This window comes from Ixodes scapularis, unplaced genomic scaffold, assembly GCF_016920785.2.
Source record: "Ixodes scapularis isolate PalLabHiFi unplaced genomic scaffold, ASM1692078v2 PGA_scaffold6__148_contigs__length_123643588, whole genome shotgun sequence".
In the NCBI taxonomy this organism is placed as follows: Eukaryota; Metazoa; Arthropoda; class Arachnida; order Ixodida; family Ixodidae; genus Ixodes; species Ixodes scapularis.
Genome location: NW_024609881.1, coordinates 80632724 through 80654037, shown reverse-complemented (window position 1 = coordinate 80654037; position 21314 = coordinate 80632724). Strand labels below are relative to the sequence as shown.

The window sequence follows — 21314 nt, the reverse complement described above, 5'->3', positions numbered from 1 at the left end:
AAAAAAACGCATGAATGTGAATCATGCGCTTGAAAGGATCAGAAAGGGCCACGTGCACCTTTCAGGAAGTCCTATACCTCTAGAATTAATTCTACGTTGTCTCATAATGCGACGCTCAAGGCTAACATCGTCACGAAACCCTCGTGTCTGACACTGATATAGGCACGCCCTTCGAAGCAGCGTTTGGTTTTTCTTCGTCCCTTTGCAGTGGCCCTTTTTAACGGCTAGCCGACCGAGTATCCTCCGATAAGTCCACTATACCATTTGTGGTTTACACGCGCCCCGATTCAAACGGCGAGGCGCTCAAAAGCCGACCTCTCCGGTATCTCTCACTTAACTGCACCGCTTTTCGCAAAAGGGCACTGCGGGTAAGGAGCGAACGCCGATACATTTACGTGACAAATGTACGCTCCTCTATGCATGCATACATTGCCACACTCCGTCTCCCTTTGAGTCCGACAGCACCCAATACAATGCAATATTCGGTTGGAGCAAAGCAGAGCCAAGAAGTCCACCGTCATCACCGTGGCCCATCGTTTTTGTATACGTTTAGTAGAGAGTTTTAGGGAACCGTTTTTGCACAACAAATACGGTACGATGAGCTTTCTGGTACGAACTGCGCATGCGCTGCCGTAGAATACACCCATTTGCGCAGTTCATACCCGAGAGTTCATAGTACTGTATCGAATGTGCCAAAAACGGTTCCCTAAAACTCTCTATACCATCACGGACTGTACCGATCACGCGCAGTGAATCGCCTTGATCCAGCGATTTTCTCCGTGCTTCACTAGTGAAACAGAGTGCAGGACCCGGTGCCATTTAAATAATAAAGAAGCGAACCAAACTGCGGTATTGCGTACCAAGAAGGCAGGATGCCTTTGGTAAAAAGCACTTAAGTATACTAATAATTGCACTTTCATAAAGCAATATAAAAAGTACACGTTAAGTCATTTTAAATATCTCATGTTTATCTTTAATTTAATTTTACTGTATTTAGCACTTTAACGGTACGACCCGCGCGTCACCCTAGTCACGACGGTGTACGTACTAAAAGTATATGTTTAATATATAGTACTACCAAAATAAAAAAAAAAAATATATATATATATATATACTCTACGTATATCTCGCGAGTTATTTTATAAAAGTACAAAATTGGCTTACTTGTTTGTTTGTTTCTTAATTGAGGATGGATAGAGGGGCTGACAGCAAAGCGCGCCGAGCACACCTGCGCCTGCACGAAACAAGCTCAACGTTTCATCGCACCTGCACTCAGCAGACGAGGCAATCGCAACAGCGTCTGCTTTCGACCGAGGGCTTGTTGTGCCTATCGGGAGATGGCGCTGCTGCTGAGATTATCTCTCTTGCTGATAAGCTGATGTTCTTTCGTTTATTTTTGCACTATTTGAAATGACACAGGCCTGCACATCCTCATTTCCTCGGTGCGACGAGTATTGAGCTAAAGGGGATATGGGCCCGTTGAGGTACATACATTTTGTTCCGTTCTTTTCTCTCAATGTAGGTAACATCTTATCTGAAAATTTCACATTCTCTCACTACCACTAGCGTCACCTTCAAGCGGAGTCTCAGCTTGAAGGTGGTTTATTTATGAGAGCCGAAAACCCGAGCTTCGTTTTCTGACTCGGAATCTGAGGCCGCATTCACTAAGAACGTCTTTTCTTAACACGACGCAAGATACGTACTTCGTGAATAGGTGCTCAGATCGGTATTCCCCAAAGCATTCGTGAGAGGCGGAAAACGCGAGAAAAACGCGAGCTTCCGGTGTTCCGCAAGTTCCCGATCACCGCGAGAGCGGGCTGTTGCTATGGCGACAGCGCCTTCGGCGACACGAATGTTTCGGGGCACGTGGGTTTGAATCGAAACAAACATAGGCAGCGGTCCTTCAAGCATCGTTTGTTTGATCATGGTGTCTGTGCAGTGCAGATGTCGGCACAGCCGTGACTTAAACCAATCCGAATGCCCAGCTTACCATGGACTTTAGTAGGCGCCTACAAACTCGATCGCTGACGTCAACAACAACAAAAAAACTATAATCTTTGGTAAAGTCCCGGCCCGCACGGCTAGTTTGCAAAACAGTTCGCCCAGAAACCAATCGCCACGGCATTGATCGTGGTCCCAGGGATCCAGGAAGTACTTAGCCGACGTTATTTGTACCACACAAGTGCATGCAATCCCACCTGTTCACGCTGAGAGCGGTGTATGTTCGATCGAAGCGCTGAAACCACGCTGTTGGACTGCGTCGTATAGTAACCGCTTCAGGGACAATCTCTCACATTCCAATCGCTCTTACAACGCGAGGACACTATACACGATCGTAACTCGATGCTGACGTATATACGTTCGGCAGGGGAACCTTTTGACCCACGTCGCGTAGCTCCTAAGAGATGCTCTATCTCGACCCGTGTGTTTTTACTATACTCCTACCTTCACGTCAGGACAAAATGAACATATGCTCAAAAATTAAAATGTGAATACTAAATAATGCGGAGGAAACCCTCACGGTATTTGTTTGAGCTTTGCGTCGAACGTAACAACAGATCGAATCGACGGGAGTGTTCCATGTGACGAGAGCGTCCGCCACTACCGCCCATCGAGGAGATGACAAAAGGACAAGGAGGTCAATCTAAAATCGAGGTCAGGCTTTAGAATATTCATAAGGGAAAAGTCCACTTAAAAAGGGAAGGGGGGGCACTTTCTATACAGGGGGGCGGTAGTCGGGGGCAGACGGTCGTGGCCAAGGAGGGCGATAACAAACGCGATAAACGCTTTCGGGGAGCTATAGAACAATTCACCGCTCACCCCGCTGATTATCCGCGAGGCACTCATCTGGCTCATGTTTCTGACGTAAGCTACCACGAATCGGGAACGGCCGCTGGTATATTAGCGAAGCGCCAGCAGCACTTGCACAGGCTGCGAACGAGGCCGAGCTGTCGGACGGCGAAGCGTCGGTACCAGGCCAGCATATTTCTAGGGACTTCGCACGGCCTCGGCAAGCGGTACTATCTCCCACGGAGATGATCCGCGATCGTTTCCAGTGTCCGACGAGTGCATGAGCACACGCTGCTGCCGTAAGCTTCTTCTGGCGTCGCGCTGTTTTTCAAGCATAAACGGGACGTAGGCAGCCATTTTAAACAATTAGTTGCCAGAAAAAAAAATCATAAGAGGAATTGGGCCTTTGTCATAGGATTTCGTCCTGTCTCAGGCAAAAGTTGAAACATTTTGCTTCGAAAACACCGAAAAATTTTAAAAAAGGAGCTATATTTGTCAACGTTTTGTCGTAAGATAGTTTCGAAAATCCAGCTCTCTACTTCTAATGTGTGAACTACGCTTATATTATGCTACTATATACGTTGTGTTTCAGTAGTGCACTTGCTACCGCGCCGTCAACACAGTCTGACGACTAAGAAATATACAAGCTCAAAATATAGTTCGAACCTTACAATAGCATTGGCGAAATATACCTCAGTAAAAGTCAGAAATGCTTAATATACTTTTACCGCATTTTGCCAAAGGAAATCACAACGATATTGCTGATCTCCTAATATATTTCGTAGAAGTCAGTGAGGAAATACGTAGAAATCGGCGACTGCCACGCGTTTCTAGAAAACAAAATGGAGGCGCCGCCGATCCACTGGCACGTGTAGGCGCGTCAGCGAATGTCGCGTGATGCGAACGGGCGAAGCACCATCATGGCTGCTTCGTATGCCATGGTAGTGTCGACACACCATATTCGCGTCTCCAGCTCGACGGTCGCCCTCCCGCGGCGGAAACGGGAAGCGCGGTAGTGAGGGTCCCCCGATTCTCCTGCCCAGCGGGCACGACGGAACTGCTCGCGATCATGGCTCGCGAAATGTCGTTTCCGAATGCAAACAACACTCTTCACTGTCCCAATGTAGTGCTGCAGCCGGTATGGTATTGTACCTTACTGAAGAGTTTTAGTATTGCGCATAGAAGCGAACGCAAGCGGTGTGCGTTTCCGTTAGGGTTGCAAGTCCCACGTTGTGCGTGCGCCTCATCGCCAGGCGCCATCCAAGACCGCAATTTCGGGCTCCGCGCACGCGCAGTGTGGAACGCGCAAAGCTAACGCAAACACACAGCACTCGCGTTCGCTCGTATACGCAATACTAAAACTCACTACTGTTTCACCGGCTTCCAACGCCGACAAAACGTGCTGCAGTGAGCAGACGTGCAAGCAGGTAGGCGTTCCTTCGAACTGGAAAGGCTGAGATTGAAAAAAAAAAAACGACGCAGCGTAAAAATGAGAGTAACTAAATGTTATAAAACAATTAATAATTTAATTTTTTTTTTAATCTTTTGGGCATTTGGTTTGGAAAAATATTGGCTGCAACTTAAGTTTTGCTGCTTGTCAAAAGTCGCGACTTCGATAGAAAAATATACTTTAACCACAATTAATGTAATTTTACATGGATTTCTCACAATAGCTAGAAGGTTTTCATCGACTTAGACTATTTTTATTTTATTACTTGGTAATTAAAAATGCTGCAATTGGCAACGGTGATGATAATTAACACAGTTTTGGTCGTCATATTTGTTCGCGCGTTTGAAATTAGATCATAAGCAAAGCTTGAAATATTACGTATTACAATAACTGAATTTTAATATTATTATTAATACCAATCGTGGCAATGTCGGCCCCAAATTAACGCCAGAATCACGAAAATATGCCATTTTACCATTATAGTCTATCCAGAAAGCTATAATCTTGTTTTCTTTTTAGCATATGAAAAACTCTGACATCGTTATCAAGATAGACTAACAGTCAAACACTGGATGTAATATAAAGTCCTATGCGTCACGCGTTGATATAAAACTTACACACGCACACACTTCAGCTGTCTAACTCAGATTCCGTCTTTGGGTTGTTGCAGTGAGAACAGCGTTTATTAATTTATACGTTTTGTGGACATTTCTAAAAATTGGAATTCTCTTATTCCTGTGCTGGGAATAATGTTAAACCAATTAATCATCTAAAGACCCAAAAGCCCATTAAAAGGCCCGCAGTTCATTATTTCCCATGACAATTATCTGAGCGAGAAAAGGCAGCGAGAACGCACAAATATCAGCCTGGATCGGACATGTATGTCACGAAATAAAGTTTCCGCGAACAATTTTTCTAACTAGATAATTTTCGATGTGAGACACCTTGAGAGGTATGAAAGAATCCGAAATTAAGACCTATACTGAGAAATTAAATCCAAAATAGAAGCTAGTTTCGGTTTCCTCCAGAATCAAAACGCGCATCCTTGCGTAAATATTACGCTAAACACCGTTCTTGTTTTCAGGGTAAAGAGGCGACCTGCTCCCATAACACCCTAGCTTCCCCGTATTACCAGAAATAATTTGTGTCGCTCAGTAAAGCCAGCACACTAGACAGGCTCAACAGCCGGCACGCATCTCCGACCCTCACTATAACAGCCATCTTGGAAAATGAGTGGCGCCACCTATAGTTAGTTGGAGTCGCGCACTTGCAGATTCGCGTGCGGGTTCGGGCAGGCGGAAAGTGGATTTTGGAGCGGAGGGTGGCGAAATCGACTCGTCCCTGGCGGAAAATCAAAATCAGTACGACACACATATCCAGATTTCCCGCCAGCGACGAGTCGAGTTCGCCACCCGGCTCAGAAATCCGCTTTCCGCCTGCGCGGATCCGCCCGCGAATCCGCGAGTGTAACCACGGCTGGCTCACACATTTCAGTGTGAGTGTGAACGCTAGCGACCCGCAACCGCCTATGATTGTTTACGACGAGATTCGACACACTGGCGCAATCTGTCGGGTATTCCTCGAACACTTTTGATTTAAAGGCATTTCCATTTTTTTTTTTGTTTTTTTTTTTGCGCACATTGCTTTTATTTGGGGCTTGAAATGTTTTCGGCAATTCTAAATGCGATAATTTCTTATAGATAGCGCGTACATATACATACTGGTTTTAAAGCTTTCCAAAACTGATACGAAAAAAAAAACGCGAAAGCTACACTGTTTGTGCACCAGATTTGTACGGCCAGGGGGACGTAATTAGCCGGGGGCTAAGCGCCACACAATAAATAAATATTAAACTAAAATTTATTAATTAATTTTTTAATTATTATGATTACAAATATATGATTCCAATTAGAAACTGGGTGAGCGCCATCGAAAACCACTAAATCAACACGTTTAAGAAAAAAAACCTTGAGCACGTGGAAAGCGCTGTACTGGACTAAAGTTTGCTTGTGCAACAGGCACAAGGCTGGCGGTGTTTAAACGCCGATGATAAAAGACGGAAAACCGCTCTGGCGCCTTATATCCTTGCCCCTGCTACCCGAGTGGTAACTTTAGCGCTTTACCGTGCTTCGCACGTGCTCCAATTTTTTTTTCTTCTATAAATTATTGATTTAGTGATTTTCGATCACGCTCAGCAAGTTTCTCATTGCAACCATATATTAATTATTTACTTACTAAAAATATAATTAACATTTTCGTATTAATTGAATTACCGTGACGATTAGCCAACTATATTATGTATACCTTGAGCATATACCTCACCTGTACAAACCGGAATAGTGTAGCTTTCGCAGCTTTTCCTAAAATGAATCTCTGAAGCATAAAAAAGCACCACATATATGTGATCCGGCAAATACTGCAAAACATCAATTCTAGTTATAAACGGTTACACGGCTACCTGATAAATGACGCCAGTGTACTCTTTCGTCATAACTGGTTACAAGCTGTCAGAACGGAATTCGTCGTATTCGAGCTCAAATCAAATACGTAGCGTGGAGTAATCTATATATAGTATATTTGCTTGGTCGTAGTAAGTGCAGATTAACAAACTAAGGCGGCTGTTCGGAGGTACAACTTACCCCAAGCGCTACGTTGACGCATCCGAGGAAGTCGTCGACGGTGTCGACTGGGCTGGCCCTGGCCGACTGGGCAATTTGCTTGAAGTAGCGGCCCAGTCCCTTGAGGCCAGTCACCTCGTTGAGCTTGCGGGCCGCGTCGAACACCGAGCTCTCGTCGTCATGGTCCCTGAACAAGAGAAAAATCCCGCTCCAGCCTCATCGCGCCTATCTGAAGCTGATGACTGTGAAAGTGGACGAAGGAACGTTGCACACAAAGATCTGAAGCAACCATTCACAGAGATGGCGGCGGACAAGGGCTTCTTCTAATTTTAACAACGAGCGGCGTGGACGGCGTCAAGAAAGAACACCTCAAGTGCACAATGGAGCTTTTGTTGCTGTTGCTGCTGTTCGCGTCTTTTGCTATACACTGCCCATACGATGAGACACCAAGGCGCCAAAGACACGCCGCCACTGTTTGAGCTTGTAGGCCGAGATGAGTCCCTTTATTCCGGTAGATGATGTCAATAATAACTAAGGTATATTTACGTACGGTATAATTTACCTTTTGCTCAGTTACTCAGACAACAAGGAGTATGTTGCAAGTGCAGTTACACGCGCAGCACGTGGTCGCGTCCGCAACATTAACTTTTCTCACTCTGGAATGTAGAATTAATGGCGCCATGCACGCGCACTCGTCACTGCCTTAGTCAACCTCATATTGCTCTTACACCCATAACGAGAGCGCATGCAGCGCGTGCACCTACGTTCCCAGCATTCTCCTTGGAGCTCGTATAATTCGGCGAAATGAATTCTAGCCTCCACTTTGTTCTTGAAGGTACCATGAAGCCGAAGCTGGTGGTTTCACCATCACCCAGTATTAATGATTAGATAGGGTCGGCTTAACGTCTCCTCCAATTAAAATAATTGTGACTGTATGTAATTTGTTAATAATCGCCAAAGAACAGCTGGTTACATGTCAGGCCTCAAGATTTAAGTTGACTTAACAATGGAAAGCATTATTCCGAAGAAAACAATAAGGTGGATTAATGACAATTACTCACCAGACATCGAGGTGAAGTCGGTCTGCATGCACGTCATCGATGTCCCTAAAAGTATTGAGAGGAAATTATCAATGTTGCAACAGTCTGTAAAATTAATTGTAGATAATGCCGTTAACTCTTCTATATTATATTTTTCATCCGCGTAAATGTATTTCGCAAAAGGAAACACTACAGCCCCCTTCACTGTTCACAAGGCTAGTGCGACTAAGACAAACAAAGAACAAAATTATCCTATCAATTTTATTACGATTAAGCGAATGCCTCGCACAGCAGCAATACTTGGGTTGACCACGCTCTAAAATTATAGGAAAATTAATTTTTACATGAAATCACTCGACATACAGACCAAATGTAGCAACCCAAACAGCACAGAGTTGGCCAAGCATTGGCCTATGGCTGGCAATGGTCCTTTGACCAGTGGCCAGACAGTGGCCAAGGATTGGCCGATGATTGGCCTCCCTCTGGCCATTGGCCAATGGCCACTGGCCATCAGCCATCGGCCAAGCGTTGGCCAATGAATAGACACTCTTTGGCCACTGGCTACAAGACCATCCCCAGCCACTGGCCATTGCTTGGCCAAAATTCATGCTGCTTGGGAAAGTTCTCAAGGTATCCAGCAAACTACAATGGACAAGTTGTAAAACTCCCGCGCGACCAGCGCTTACGCGAACGGAGCTTAGGAAACCGGCATTTATGCGACCGGCACTTACGACAGCGAAGCTTACGAAAACACAACGCACATGTCTACAGGTCATTTAACAACGTTTAAGGCCGATTTAAACAGTAACGTTTGACTACCATACATCATGGTTGATTGATTGATTGCACAAGTGACTGGTTAATTTATTTATCGAGGAATTGACTGATTGAGTGGCTAATTCATTTAGTTGCCAATGGATTGGTTCATTGATAGATCGGTAGCGTGATTGATTGATTGATTCATTGATTGTATATTTTATTGATTGACTGGCTCATTCATTCATTGATACTCACAGCCTGAAGCGTTCGTTCCACCTGGGGTTGAGGGTGGCCGGTTTGACAGTCGTGGTCCGGATGAACTTGGCCGGCACCGTGGCGCTCTCCAGGGACCCGCTGCGGGGCTCCTTCTTCTTGAACGAGGCGCCCAGCTTGCGCAGGGACCGCCGCGGACTGCCCGCCGGTCCGCCGGGTCTCTGCACCACCACCACCTCGTCGTCGGAGCCGCCGCCTGCGCTGCTGCTGCGTCGACGACGGCGCTGAGTGTCGTTGCTGCGGCGACGGAGATGTCACGGAAGCGGAGAAAAAGAGTGTAAGTATCTACACCGTGATTCGTGACCAGTGCTGTAAAAGCTATACAAATCATCTTCTTGAGAAATCTTGATAACTTCTTCAAAGACCGCTACCTTCACATGCCAAGTTACTGCTGCTTATGAGGACGTCGACGCACGACGCTATGGTTAGACGAACATTGAAACGCTGCCTGCAAAGTTGGAACTCCCTTCATTTATTTACTTCTTTTCTGCTACTTTCCCAGGGTGCCCACTGCATGCATTTGCGAATATATTCCAGCTTACAACGTGGGGGTCAGCGACCCATTCACGGCGTTGAAGCAAGGCAAAAGACAGCGTGTTGTCAGAATATAGACTTCTACAGCCGAGAGATGTCACGTGCTTCCCTTCGCCATTCTGGTTGGCGAGGAAGGTCCTAATGTTCGCCCATACACGTGGGTGCGCTATGCTAGCGAAAACGCGAGAGCGCAGTTCTACGAGACGCCTAGTTCGTACGATCAGCAGCACTACAGAGCCACTAAATTAGCTGCGCTTAGAGTATCGGCACTCTGTTCCCCGTCATTGTTGCGGGCACCGCCATTTTGGTGCTTGTACAGAGCAGACGCAACTGCCGATCGCCATGAGCCATGATTCAAGTGTGAATTCCTCAGCATTAGATTCGGTGTTAGGAAGCTGATAATGTCAAGAATGACAATTGATGAGGCGACGAAAACTGAAACAAACTGAACGTTTAATGGGGGCGAACTTGTGCTGAAAACAAAATACAGAAAGGCTAGGGTCGCAGGCGCCGACAACTCCGTGACAGCAGGATCGAGCACGGAGCCCCTATTATGTATACATGCGTTAGCTTCTGGAACAGTCGGCTATTGAAAGTTCGGCGCGTAGAATATTCGCACCTCGAACAAGCAACAGGGTTCTCGAATTTTCCAGAACATTAAACTGAGGGAATAAATAAAAGACGGGCAACTCCCAGGAATCGAACCCGGGGCTTCCTAACGAAAGTCAAGCGCGGTAACTATACTCGGCCACGCACACGTTCGCTTGCTGACGCGCGTGGCAGATGTCGCGAACTTTTCAAACATTTGTGGAGGGCTGAAAATCGTTTCCTGTGATGCCAGACAAAGCTTCAGATAACTGGCAACCATGATTTTAAGCCACAGTATGGGCAAGTGTCGTTACTCTAAGGCGTAGCTTATTTAGTGGTACTAAGCTGCACATGAAAGGAACGTGCTAGAGTCACTGAATATTCCCAGAGCACCGCAACTCCCAAGCTTCGTTTCAGAACCGAGTCGCGGCGCAGCAGTCGCGATCCCCCCAACATGGCGCTGCTCTGTGCGGTCGAAGCGAAGCGCGTACAGTGTAGCGTTCGTTCTCGTCTGAGCTCTTCAATTCACGTTCCTGGCCTGTAGCGACACTGTTTTTTTTTTTTGTTTTTTTTTTTTTTTATTAGAGTCCTTTCCTTCCTTTCGAGCGGTGTGTGACTTGCTCCTCGCTGTCTCGTCTCCCTCTCTCGCCTCGAAACACATCAAAGTCGAGTGATAGGCTTAGCGTCTGAGGTGTACAGATATGAAACGCAGCACCAGCGGAACCGGAGTGAAATGAAGTTTATAGCTGCGTTCGAGATTTCGCCCGTGTCGTTCTGTGTTTTCGTCCCTTGTCCCTATCCCCAGCCTCGGGTTTATAGCTATGCTCAAATTACACCAGCTAGCCTGCGACCTCACCATTGCTTCATTCCGGCAATCTTCTTTGGTGGACCAGATTAGCGGCTACTTGATCTAAAAATAAAAACTAGAGAAAATCAACGCACCTTCCGTTCGGTGCTAACTCCAGCGCTCCCACCCTTGCGTACCCGGCGTAGCCGTGCTAACGTGGAAAGATTTTATATACGCGCTTTCTGTTGTTTTGGGCCGATCCAAAAAAAGATGGCCGACTGATAACTTCCGTCACGGGCAAAACCAGCAATTAAGAACTTGATTCTGCGGGATTAACTTCGGGTAAGCAAACTGAATGGAATTCGGTACTCTGGGTACACTCAGTGACTCTAGCACGTGCAAAAGTGCTCCTTTCGCGCCAGTCCTTTGTCGACAGCGCCACCGACTTGTGCGATGGTGCAGTGAGAATGTTAAATCTGGTGACTATACTTCGTTTCCCTCAATCCCGAGCACCACCAACACAACAATCCGATGGAGTGAATCAAGTTGGGCGAAAAGCGCCAGCTAACGGCGTTTTATGGTTTCGCTGCATGTGTTATCGCCAACTGATTCAGTCAAGCGAGGAGAATACGTCGTGACATCGCGATTTTATTTTAGATGTTCGTATTTGTTTTACCGCTAATTCTTGGTCCCATACGGACTCGAGATGAAACGAAGCATAGTGCGTCCGCTGCTGAAGGGCTCGGTTGCAATACGTCTGCAAAAACCTTACCGCACCTGCCGGTATTCACGAGCTGTTGGTTCTAAAGCAGTTGTAATGCATGACCCGTTCCGCAGTCAGTGACACTTTTTTAGCATGACATTAGAGAGGGTACGTGCATGCCAGAGCTATTAAATAAGCTGCGCATCAAAGCGACGTCCCTTCAGCTATCATGTTGCGTAGCAGCAGTGTTGACAGCCGACACCAGCCTCGACCGACGCGTCGAACAGACAACGCAGACAGTGCTTTTCCCCCTCCTGCTTACTAAAATAGTCCGGCGGCTGTAATTGGGACACTTGGCGGGAACGTTGGCAAGAAATTCGAAGGCCGTGGTTGGCCGGCGCCGCGCTTGACTTTGGCGCCTGCCGATCCCGGTCGTCGAATTCTCGCCGACTTTTTCGCCAAGTATCCAGATTAGAGTCCAGAAACAGCGCAATACGATATCTCCTGGGGCCTCTAAACAACGCAGAGTCACGACCAATAGGTCGCACTTTATACCAGAGCTGTCGTCAGCGGCGCCCGCGGAGCTCTAGGCAACAAAATGGCGGCGGCCGTGAGCCGGTGACTATATAGTAAAAGAAAAGCACGGGACAAAAGCGGACGAAGGACCGTCGTGCCGGCGTCAGACATTGCCGTAAAATAATGGGGACACATATGAAGCCGGAGTCATACTCCTTATATATCATACAAAAGACAGTCAGCAAACAGATTTCAACGAGAGTCATCGCGAGATCCGTGCTTCGAATGCCGCTTGGGAATGAGTTCAAGAAGAAACTTAGGCATGCGGCACTCGAACCACGGATAGTGCTATGGCTCGTGTTCGCAGGCTGTTTTTTGTATGATGCGTGAGCAGTATGACCCCATTTTAAAGGGATACTGAACCAAACATTTCAGTGTGCGTAATAACTGGAACACAATCTTTCCACGAGCCAACTGCCACCGGTCTGCGCAAAACTCGCAAAGAAATTGACACCATTATCCTCCATTCGAGCTTAAAGGAGCGGTGCAACGTAATTCAATTGGAATGTTTTTCTCTCTACACGAGCTTACTGGCACACCTGGGATTCAAGGATGCTCACACGCAACGCCATTGGCCAAGAAACTCCTTTGTTGCGGTGTAATTTCAAGGACAAAAGCGATCATTTTCATTCAATCTCTCCTTTGCAAAATTTGATGACGTAACGTGGGGTTCGCAGTACACCCAAGTGACGATATTTGAATGCGGTTCATAGATTGGACCCGAGCATTGCGTGGGCACTCGACGTCGGCTCGTGACAATTGCTAGCTCGAGAAGCATTCGGGTTGTGACCCGTGTCCAATCGCTGCAACGACGGCAACAGCCGAGCCATAACAATGTCTGGAACTCAGCGCGTGTCCTGCACTTTGCCAACCCCAGCGCGTGGCTATGATCAACGCTGGCGGCATATAATCGGCTCCAGATCACGTGGCCGCTTGTTCTGGCTGCGAGTTGAGGGGGTGAACGCTGCTCGTTTTTCTTAAATTTTTTTCTGGGACTTCTATTGCGTGGGGTGAAAAACGAACGCGTGTTTCATAGGTCATTAACGTAAGGGATCCGTTTTAAGCGGTATTTGCGCAAAGTACAAAAATTGTTGCATAGCTCCTTTAAGAAGACAGTGAAATGTGTGGGGTCCGGAGAAAAGGAGAATGAAGGCAGGCTTTTCATCTCCACAGTGGGGACTGGTGTAAAAGGAGAGAGATCAATTGATCTAACAAGATGGCAGCTCTCACATGTGTAGATGAAAAGCCTGTCTTTGTTTTCCTATTGTTCGGAGCATATACATTTCATGGTCATCTTAAGCGAGAATGGTGGATCATGACGTCAATTTCGTTGCGTGCGCTCGCGCACACAGGCGGCTGCTGGCTCGTGGGAAGATCGTGCGCCACTTTTTAGGATCACTGAAATGTGTGATTCAGTATCCCTTTAAAGGCTGATGAAGTCCAACGAACGAATATGCTGCACACCAGAGACGAATTTTACCCGGCGGCGTTTGCTCTGCACGAGGTGTAAGAACGGTTCCATCGGTTTTTAGCCGCATATTTATGTAATTAAGTCCAGCATAAACGCGGTGTCTCTTAAGTGACTCTAGTACCTTATTGAAAAATTGTATGTAAAGCCTCCCAGGATTTTGCTGAAATGTCTACTAATTACATTTTTAACGGCTGCCTTTTTGGGCGATGGTTCATTATCTTTTCATTAACTCCTTCCGGGCTTTAAAGGCCTGTTCACACATGAAGCGGAGCGCTACAAGCGTAGCGCTGACCTCGCGCTAAGCGCGTGCTGACGGGAGCGTTCACCAGCTTTGTATCGCACCGTCCATACTGTTGTTCATGGCGGACAATAAGTAGCGGACGGCACGTGAGAAGCGCTACATCAGCGCTTCGCTACATGTGTGAACCGGCCTTAAATGTTTCTGGGTTTAAGAGCTAGAGAGTTGAAATTTGAAGGTTGTAGGGCTGAGGGGGATGAGGGGCTAAAAGTGTTTGAAGGGCTGAAAGGATTTGAAGAGCTTGAAGGATTTGAAGTGCTGACGAGATTTGAAAGGCTGAAGGTGTTTGAAGAGTTCAGAGGGTTTGAAGAGCTGAGATCGTCTTACAACGCAAAAGGGCTGAAGGGTTATTTCTAATGGGGTACGCACCTTGCCGGCTGGATGCCAAGCATGCAGTAGGGGTCGCTGAAGCCGTTAGGGTCCTTGGCCTCCAGTCCCTGTGCCTCGACCACGGTGACGTTGAGCACGGGGATGGGCGGCTTCTCCTCCCTGGCCAGGGCCAGCAGGCGCCGGTGGCTCTCCGGGGGCATGTTGAAGGCGCGCTGGGCGTACGCGTGGAGCTCCCCGGGCCCGATGGCGCCGCCGCCGCCGCAGCCCAGCTTGTGCTCCACCGTGTACAGCACCTCCACGTACAGTTCGTCCCACTGCAAGAACCGGCAAAAGAGGTGCTCAAGGTAGCCAAAAAGGCAGCCGGATTCAACAGGTCGTTTTGGAGCGCCCCGGGATCAGTACACCTGATCCAAGATGGACTACACGATCCGAACGGAGTCGCTCCACCTCCGGATCCCAATGGAACACGACAACTCCTCCGGGATATGCGGATGCCTTCCCGTCATTCACCTTCACGGGAATCCCCTTCCCGCGGTCCCGGATCTCAAAACACATGTTTACGCAATCGCGGCGCTAACCACACGTGTTGAACGCACGAGCGAAGTTAATCATGATCTGAAAAGTGCGTGTCGATAAGCGATGTGAATCAGAGTAGCCCACTTGCCTCTTCATCGAAATACTCGTGAACGGTGTCCAAGTACGTCTCGATTTTCGGCCTCTTCTGCGGAGGTCCGAAAAGGCGGTCGAATTCATGCGTGACATACAAGCAAGCAATCTTCGTCGTCGTTGCTACTTGCGCCGCTGCTGCTGGAGGAAAAGCTGCTAAAGTAGCAGCAGCATTAAAGCGGGCGGCAGTTCGCGAGCGGCCATTACGAATTCTTTCGAGGCGAGATGCCCGGCAAAAAAGGAAGTTACGTGCGCGCGCCGAAAGCCGGCCAGGCTGGCTTCCGATCGAATCCGCCGAAATCAGCGGAGCGACTTTTCTCGGATCCGGATCGAGATCTGGAGAGGGAACTAATCCAAAATAACGAGTGGAACACATCCGTCTTGATGTCATTCGCCCAGTGAAATAGGCACGCCCCAAAACGACCAGTGGAGTTCGCCGTACGCTCAATCATGCCGACAAAAAACAGGGGAGTGCAAGCGTGTTAAGCGCGAACTACCACCTGGCAGAACTAAAGCCCCTCGATTTGTTTGTGTTTCTCTTGCAAGTGGCGTCAAATGCACTAGTGCACCAGGCCCGTGCCTCGTGCGGCCCTTGGAAGAAGATGGCGGCGCAGCACTGATATGAGCGGCCCTTTTAAGCGAATGGTCATTCGCTCCTGGCACGTGTCTAGCACGTTTCCACAACAATGGTTGGCGGTACTTGTAATAAACGCCTAGCGTGAGTTTTATCGAGGGGCTTTAGGCAGAATCCACCTAGCAGAAATCGACTTCACGCAGCTCCAAGTCACACGACATGGACACATGACGTCAATAGGGAGTTTTCGAAGACCGCGTTTTCCCCTCCGCTCTCCACAACGAAGAAGCCGCTACTGCCCCTGCGTGCCGATGGACTTGACTGAAGAGTTCCGGGTACCGTAGCGGGTTGCGTAGAGCACTGCGGGGCGGCAAAAGCGATCTACGAAAACTACCTTATTTTACCGTTAAGTTTAGCGAAAAAATTAACGTCATGTGACAAAAAAAAATTTCGGCTAAATTTACAGGGGAAATAGACGTGACGATTTTCCACGACTGTTTTCTGTGATGGTTTTCTCGCAGAATTCAGCTGGTGAAACAAATCCTGCAGTGTGTTAAAACTGTGCGCGTGCGTTTAGACAACGGGACGTCGGCGAGCTCCACTGGGCGGCTCGTGTATCCTCTGCAGGTGAGAAATCTTCCCGATGCAGTACGACTGTTAGCCCGGGCGGTTTACCCCGCATCACGCGGTAATGATACACGTCCGCACGCCGGTACAATTCTCACCCAGATCGAAACAAGCCAGGGTAGGGATGGAACTCGGGACCTCTGCGCTCTGCGGAGGCGATCCGTCACTGCACCTGCTCCGAGCTGTGGCGCGTTAACGCACTCACCCTGTCAGGGATAATCGATATGGGCTATTCCAATAATTACCTTCTGTGCGCTGCTATCTTTGTCTGTTGGGCTGTGAAACGCCTTCTGCGCATGCGCTGCATAGTTTCTTGATGGAATATCAGACATCTTGGGTAAAACCAGCTGAACAAAGGAAGGAAGGTGACTGCTGGTTTTAAACAAGATGTCCCAGAACCAACTAGCTCAGCTTTTACCCTTAGTGAATATCAGACGCAGCGCATGGGTCCATAGGCTGCAGTGACTCGGCATTTTTCGCTCGAATAGCCAACGCTAGAAAAGTGAACAGGCCAGTTTGATCGTCCCTACGAGACAAAAGTTAGAAATCGATTGTAAGGATAGTTTTTTTTTTCTGGTGTGTGAATTAATAAATTAGAAATACTGACCCTCGCGTCGATTACCAAATATAGAATAAAACGGAAAGAAATGGAAAAAAAATGGAAGACGTTTGCAAATCTCTGTAACACGAAATTAGAGCGCAGTTCTTGAGATATTTTGATTTTGCGATATACCATGCTAAAGAATTTGAGGAAGAAATATCTGTACGTACAAATACAGACCCCGTACTGCTGCGTACATTATATCCCTGTCAGGAATTCCACGGACTCCGGCCGAAACGTCAAAGAATAAACCGTCCGTTGTTGCTCTTTTCACCAAGGATTTTCTATACTTATTATATATATATATATATATATAAATTAATTTTTATTATAGTATTATTTATGTAAAAAGAAGGGGAGGGTACGGAGAATCCTCCCCTCCTCCTCCTTTCCTCCTCCTCCCACTCCCCTCATCCGCTTCCTCCTCCGGTTACGCCGACGCCGACGCTGACGCCGACGCTGCAAAACACAGGAACGAGCGCCTAAGAGCTGCGCATTAAAAGCAGGGTTGTAAAAGTTACTTCAAAAATGTACCTAAGATACAGTTACAGTTACTCATACGAAAATGTACCTAGGTACGTATCTAGCTACTTGCTTAAAAATGTACCTAGGTGCAGGTACAGTTACTTCAAAGGTACTTTTTATTTTCACGCCAAGTATTTTTCTCAAATTCGTCACATTATTAATAGAAGTAAATCCTTTGTATACTGGGATGTACAGAGCGCGACACTGTTAGCGCGAACAAGCAATTGCCGGTTTTTCCAGTTTTTCTCTGTGAAAACAAGGAATGTCATTAAAGCTTTTATTGCTACGGAAAGAGCTCATTTAGTTCTATAACGTAAGTGATAACATTTCGTGCTCGCTAATACCATTTACAAGTAAAATGCGAAAATGCGCCGATGTCGTGTTCGCGCTAACAGTGTCGCGATGTGTACACAAAAACAAGTTTGATAAACATGCTTTATTGGTGTCAATGGGCCCTCCCTGTTCCCGCCCTGTTCCCGTGCGCTAGCTACCAGCGAAGTCAAAGCTAGCGCGAGCCCAATGCTCTGTGCATTCCTGACTCGCGCGTGGGCTCGTGCAGTGTGGGCACCGTTACGGGCTCCATGCGCGCGCTTGTAGCTTCGGCTGCGCTCGCACCGAAGCTGAAACGAAGTATAGTTGAGTTTCACCAAACTCTGGATGTAGTGCTGGTAAAGCCTCACCATCCTTTTCGGAGCACAAAGCACTGCGCGACTCGCGCGACTGTGGTGTCTGCTCCGCGGGTGTCGCTTCTCTGCAGCGCGTCGGTGCATGCCAAGGAGCGCACTCAACGGGTTAACTCGTTGTGATCCGATCGTGACTTCGCCAGCACATCGAAAATGAATCGGAATTTTTGAAGCAAATATCAGATACCGCAATATTAGAAGCTGCTGACCAAAAAACAACTCTAATCTGAACTAAAACATTCCACAACAATGAGGGTCGTTAGGTGCTGCTGCAGATACCTGAAAAGAAGTGCAGGCTGATAAAACTAAATATCCTGTACCATCAGAACTCAGTGTTACATATTTAATTGTATTTTTTTATCTGACGAGCAGATAAACTTTATTTTAAAAAATGATTTTTTTTGTGTGTGTTTACTTTGTTGAATTTTATATATCCTGTCTTAAAAGGGCGACAGGCGCTGTGTTCCTATAATAGAGATGGGCTTTATATAGCAATGCGGCATTATTTCATTTTCAAGTAATATGCCAACATATGCCGGACCCTGCTCCAAAAGGGCCACTACCTGCTTTAAAAAAATATTTTGTCTGCTACAAGGCCTGCTCCAAAAGGTCAAATGGCACTTCCATCACTGTGTAAGGTTTGTTATGCTCCGTACTATGTGCGTCTACGTCCGTCAGTCGGCCAAGAGATTGACGTCGCGTCGCACGTCAGGGTAGCAACTTTTTGTGCGTACAATACGCCTGCTACTGATTTCTCGTTGTTCACAACTGCGGATGTTCGACAACTGGGACTTAGAACTCTGCAGGACCCCCTCGAAACCGTTGTTTAAAGCCTGTCCCTGCGTCAACTCACTCTTCGTTTTCGACGTGTTTCGACCTATTCACCACTCTGACTTCACCTATATATTATATATGACAAAGTAGAGGTCCCTCGGTAGAACAACGGAAACTTTATTTTCGACGTTTCAACCGGAGTCCGATCTTCGTCAGGAATGGGTAACAAAGAAAGGTTTCCCTACCAAAAAATCCGGTATAACTTTTCGCTATCCGGATTATGGAACCGGAAATTTATCTGGAATCTATCTGGAATCTATCTGGAATTTAGGTTTTCCGAAATAATTATTTTGTCTGCAATCTGGATTTCGGGTTTCCAGTAACAAATTTCCGGTTCCATAATCCGGATAGTGAAAAGTTATACCGGATTTTTCGGTAGGGTTGGTCATAAACAAAGATGTATATGACCTATACTTATACAAAGATGTATATGACCTATACTTATACAAAATTACGGTGCAAGTTCATTTTTCAGGGCGTCTGGAGCGACGGTAAGAAGTCGTTACAAAGATGTCCGGGTGCGCTAGGTAAACTAGGCTTCCGAGAAAATGAACCGACCCACAACAGTTATCTGTAAGTTGCCTTGTCATTGGTCATTTAGATATCGTCTTCATTTTAGTTTTACTGGAAGTAACCAATTTTTCCCTTTTTAATGCCCGCACGTCCGGAATTTTCCGCCGCTGTTGACCATCTTTGGCGTCTGGCAGAAATATCGTTTTCGTCTCAAGTGCTAATGCTGAAACCTAGTTGGACTAGTGTCCTGCGCCGCTGATCTGTTCTGATACGGTGCAATAAGTATTAACTAGCCATGCTTTGCTTTTTTAAGAGGTCTCACAAGGAAGCACTAAAGAGTGTCGACAAGAGCAAGACGAATGTCGACGGGGTAAAACGGAAAGCCGCGGCACCCAAGGAAAGACCCGAATGTAGCACAGGGCCTCCACAACATAGAACAGCAGCAGCCCAGCCATCAGTGGCAGACTACATCAGGAGCTCGAAGTCTCCGTTCGGCCAGAGTACGAGTGCTTCGATTACCTGCCCTTGATGTTTGTATCCTTCTACTGCTGCAATAAGTTTTGACAACGAAGCCTGCCAGTTTTGTTTTGCTTAATTATGTGAAATGAACATTTACATATCTAAGGTCTCCCAATACTATTTTCCGCACGTAATTATAACTGTGACTCTGGAAGTAGTATTTGTAGGGGGTATTTTAGAAACCAGGAGGGAGTTTCTTCAGACGTAGGTATTTTCAGTTTTGTAAAGTGCAAAATTTTAGTTCAATTTATTGCGTGGAAACACTACGTGATGTTAAATTGCTTGAAGACTGTAATTATAATTTATTTTCAGTTATATGTTATATTGTATTTTCTACGATTTTGAAGAAGTGAATAAAAAAGTACCTGTAAAAAGTAACTTCACTTAGTTACAAGTTACTGGAAAATGTACCTAAGATACAGATACAGATACTGAGAAATGAAAGTACCTAGGTTTGTACCTCAGGTACAACAAAAGTACCTAGTTACCGATTTACAGTTACTTGTACCTAGGTACTTTACAACCCTGATTAAAAGCCAACGAAATCGGAGCTGTCCTCGAATAATGGAAACCCAAGCTCCACGAGAATGGATGTTTTTCGATATTCAGTGCTGACCCGAAAGTAGCCCAGGCTGAACTTTCGGCGAGGTTACTGGTTTCTTTGGAGAACCACGCCCCTGATCTCGTTACTAATTGAATTTACAAATTTTACCCTCGTTTCCTTTTTTCGTCAATACCGGGAAGTTTCCAAAGTATTTGGTAACGCGCACGTTGTCTGCAAGTTAAAAACTCTCGTTCCCGTGTCCTGCTTTTTTTTTTTTTCCTCTTTTTTTTTACATGTAGGCTGTTATAAAACCCGATTGTTTGTCCGACATCAAAAACTAACACAGAAAACAAGAAAACAATGAATCTAGAACAAATACATAACCCCTCCTTCCGCCCTCTCTCTCTCCGACCCCCCCCCCCCCCACACACACACAGAAACACAAAGAAAAAGAAGCATTTCCGAATTTTAATAAAATAAACCCCGTAAACACGAAACCCTAGATAGATGATTGAACACGGCGAAGGACTTACGAAGCAAACATGAAAGAGAAACAAATTTTCACAAGCGTAAGAAAAGCCTTATTGCGATTAACCTGAGCAATCTTTTGCAGTACATTTTACCTCAGAGCCATATTGTCAGAAAGATACGGAGATAATCAGACACTACTTTAACGTAGACTAACTTCTCACTGTCAAAGTTTTCATACCGTAGAAGAAGAAATACTTCAATGGGTCTCCACAATCTCTTAATGGTATTTACAACATACACCACGATACAGTATTTTACAATGTATCTTATTACATTAACATGTAGTGTATACAATATTTGACATGAGTATCGAAAATCCTCATACCACTACATAACGAAAGCCCGTTGCGGCACATTCTATCCTACCAGTACGCACCTCTCCACGCTTGAGACCGGCATCCTTCATTCCACGTCACACGCCGAGGCAGAAAGAGGAAATCTTACGTAGACTACGACTTGGTGTCGCGTATAAACTTCCTT

At 46.5% G+C, this 21314-nt stretch overlaps 1 protein-coding gene across 2 annotated transcripts in view; it reads right to left on the bottom strand.

Annotated features, from left to right (window-relative positions):
- The window catches only part of LOC8051575 (BAI1-associated protein 3), a 331413-nt gene that overhangs the window by 82329 nt on the left and 227770 nt on the right, over window positions 1-21314 (bottom strand). For both annotated transcript variants that reach the window (XM_040220141.3, XM_040220142.3), the window contains exons 4-7: window positions 14257-14531; window positions 8913-9167; window positions 7920-7964; window positions 6880-7045 (exon numbers count right to left, since the gene is read on the bottom strand). In XM_040220141.3, the coding sequence (XP_040076075.1) occupies window positions 6880-7045; window positions 7920-7964; window positions 8913-9167; window positions 14257-14531 (741 nt within the window). The remainder of the gene's footprint in view (window positions 1-6879; window positions 7046-7919; window positions 7965-8912; window positions 9168-14256; window positions 14532-21314) is intronic.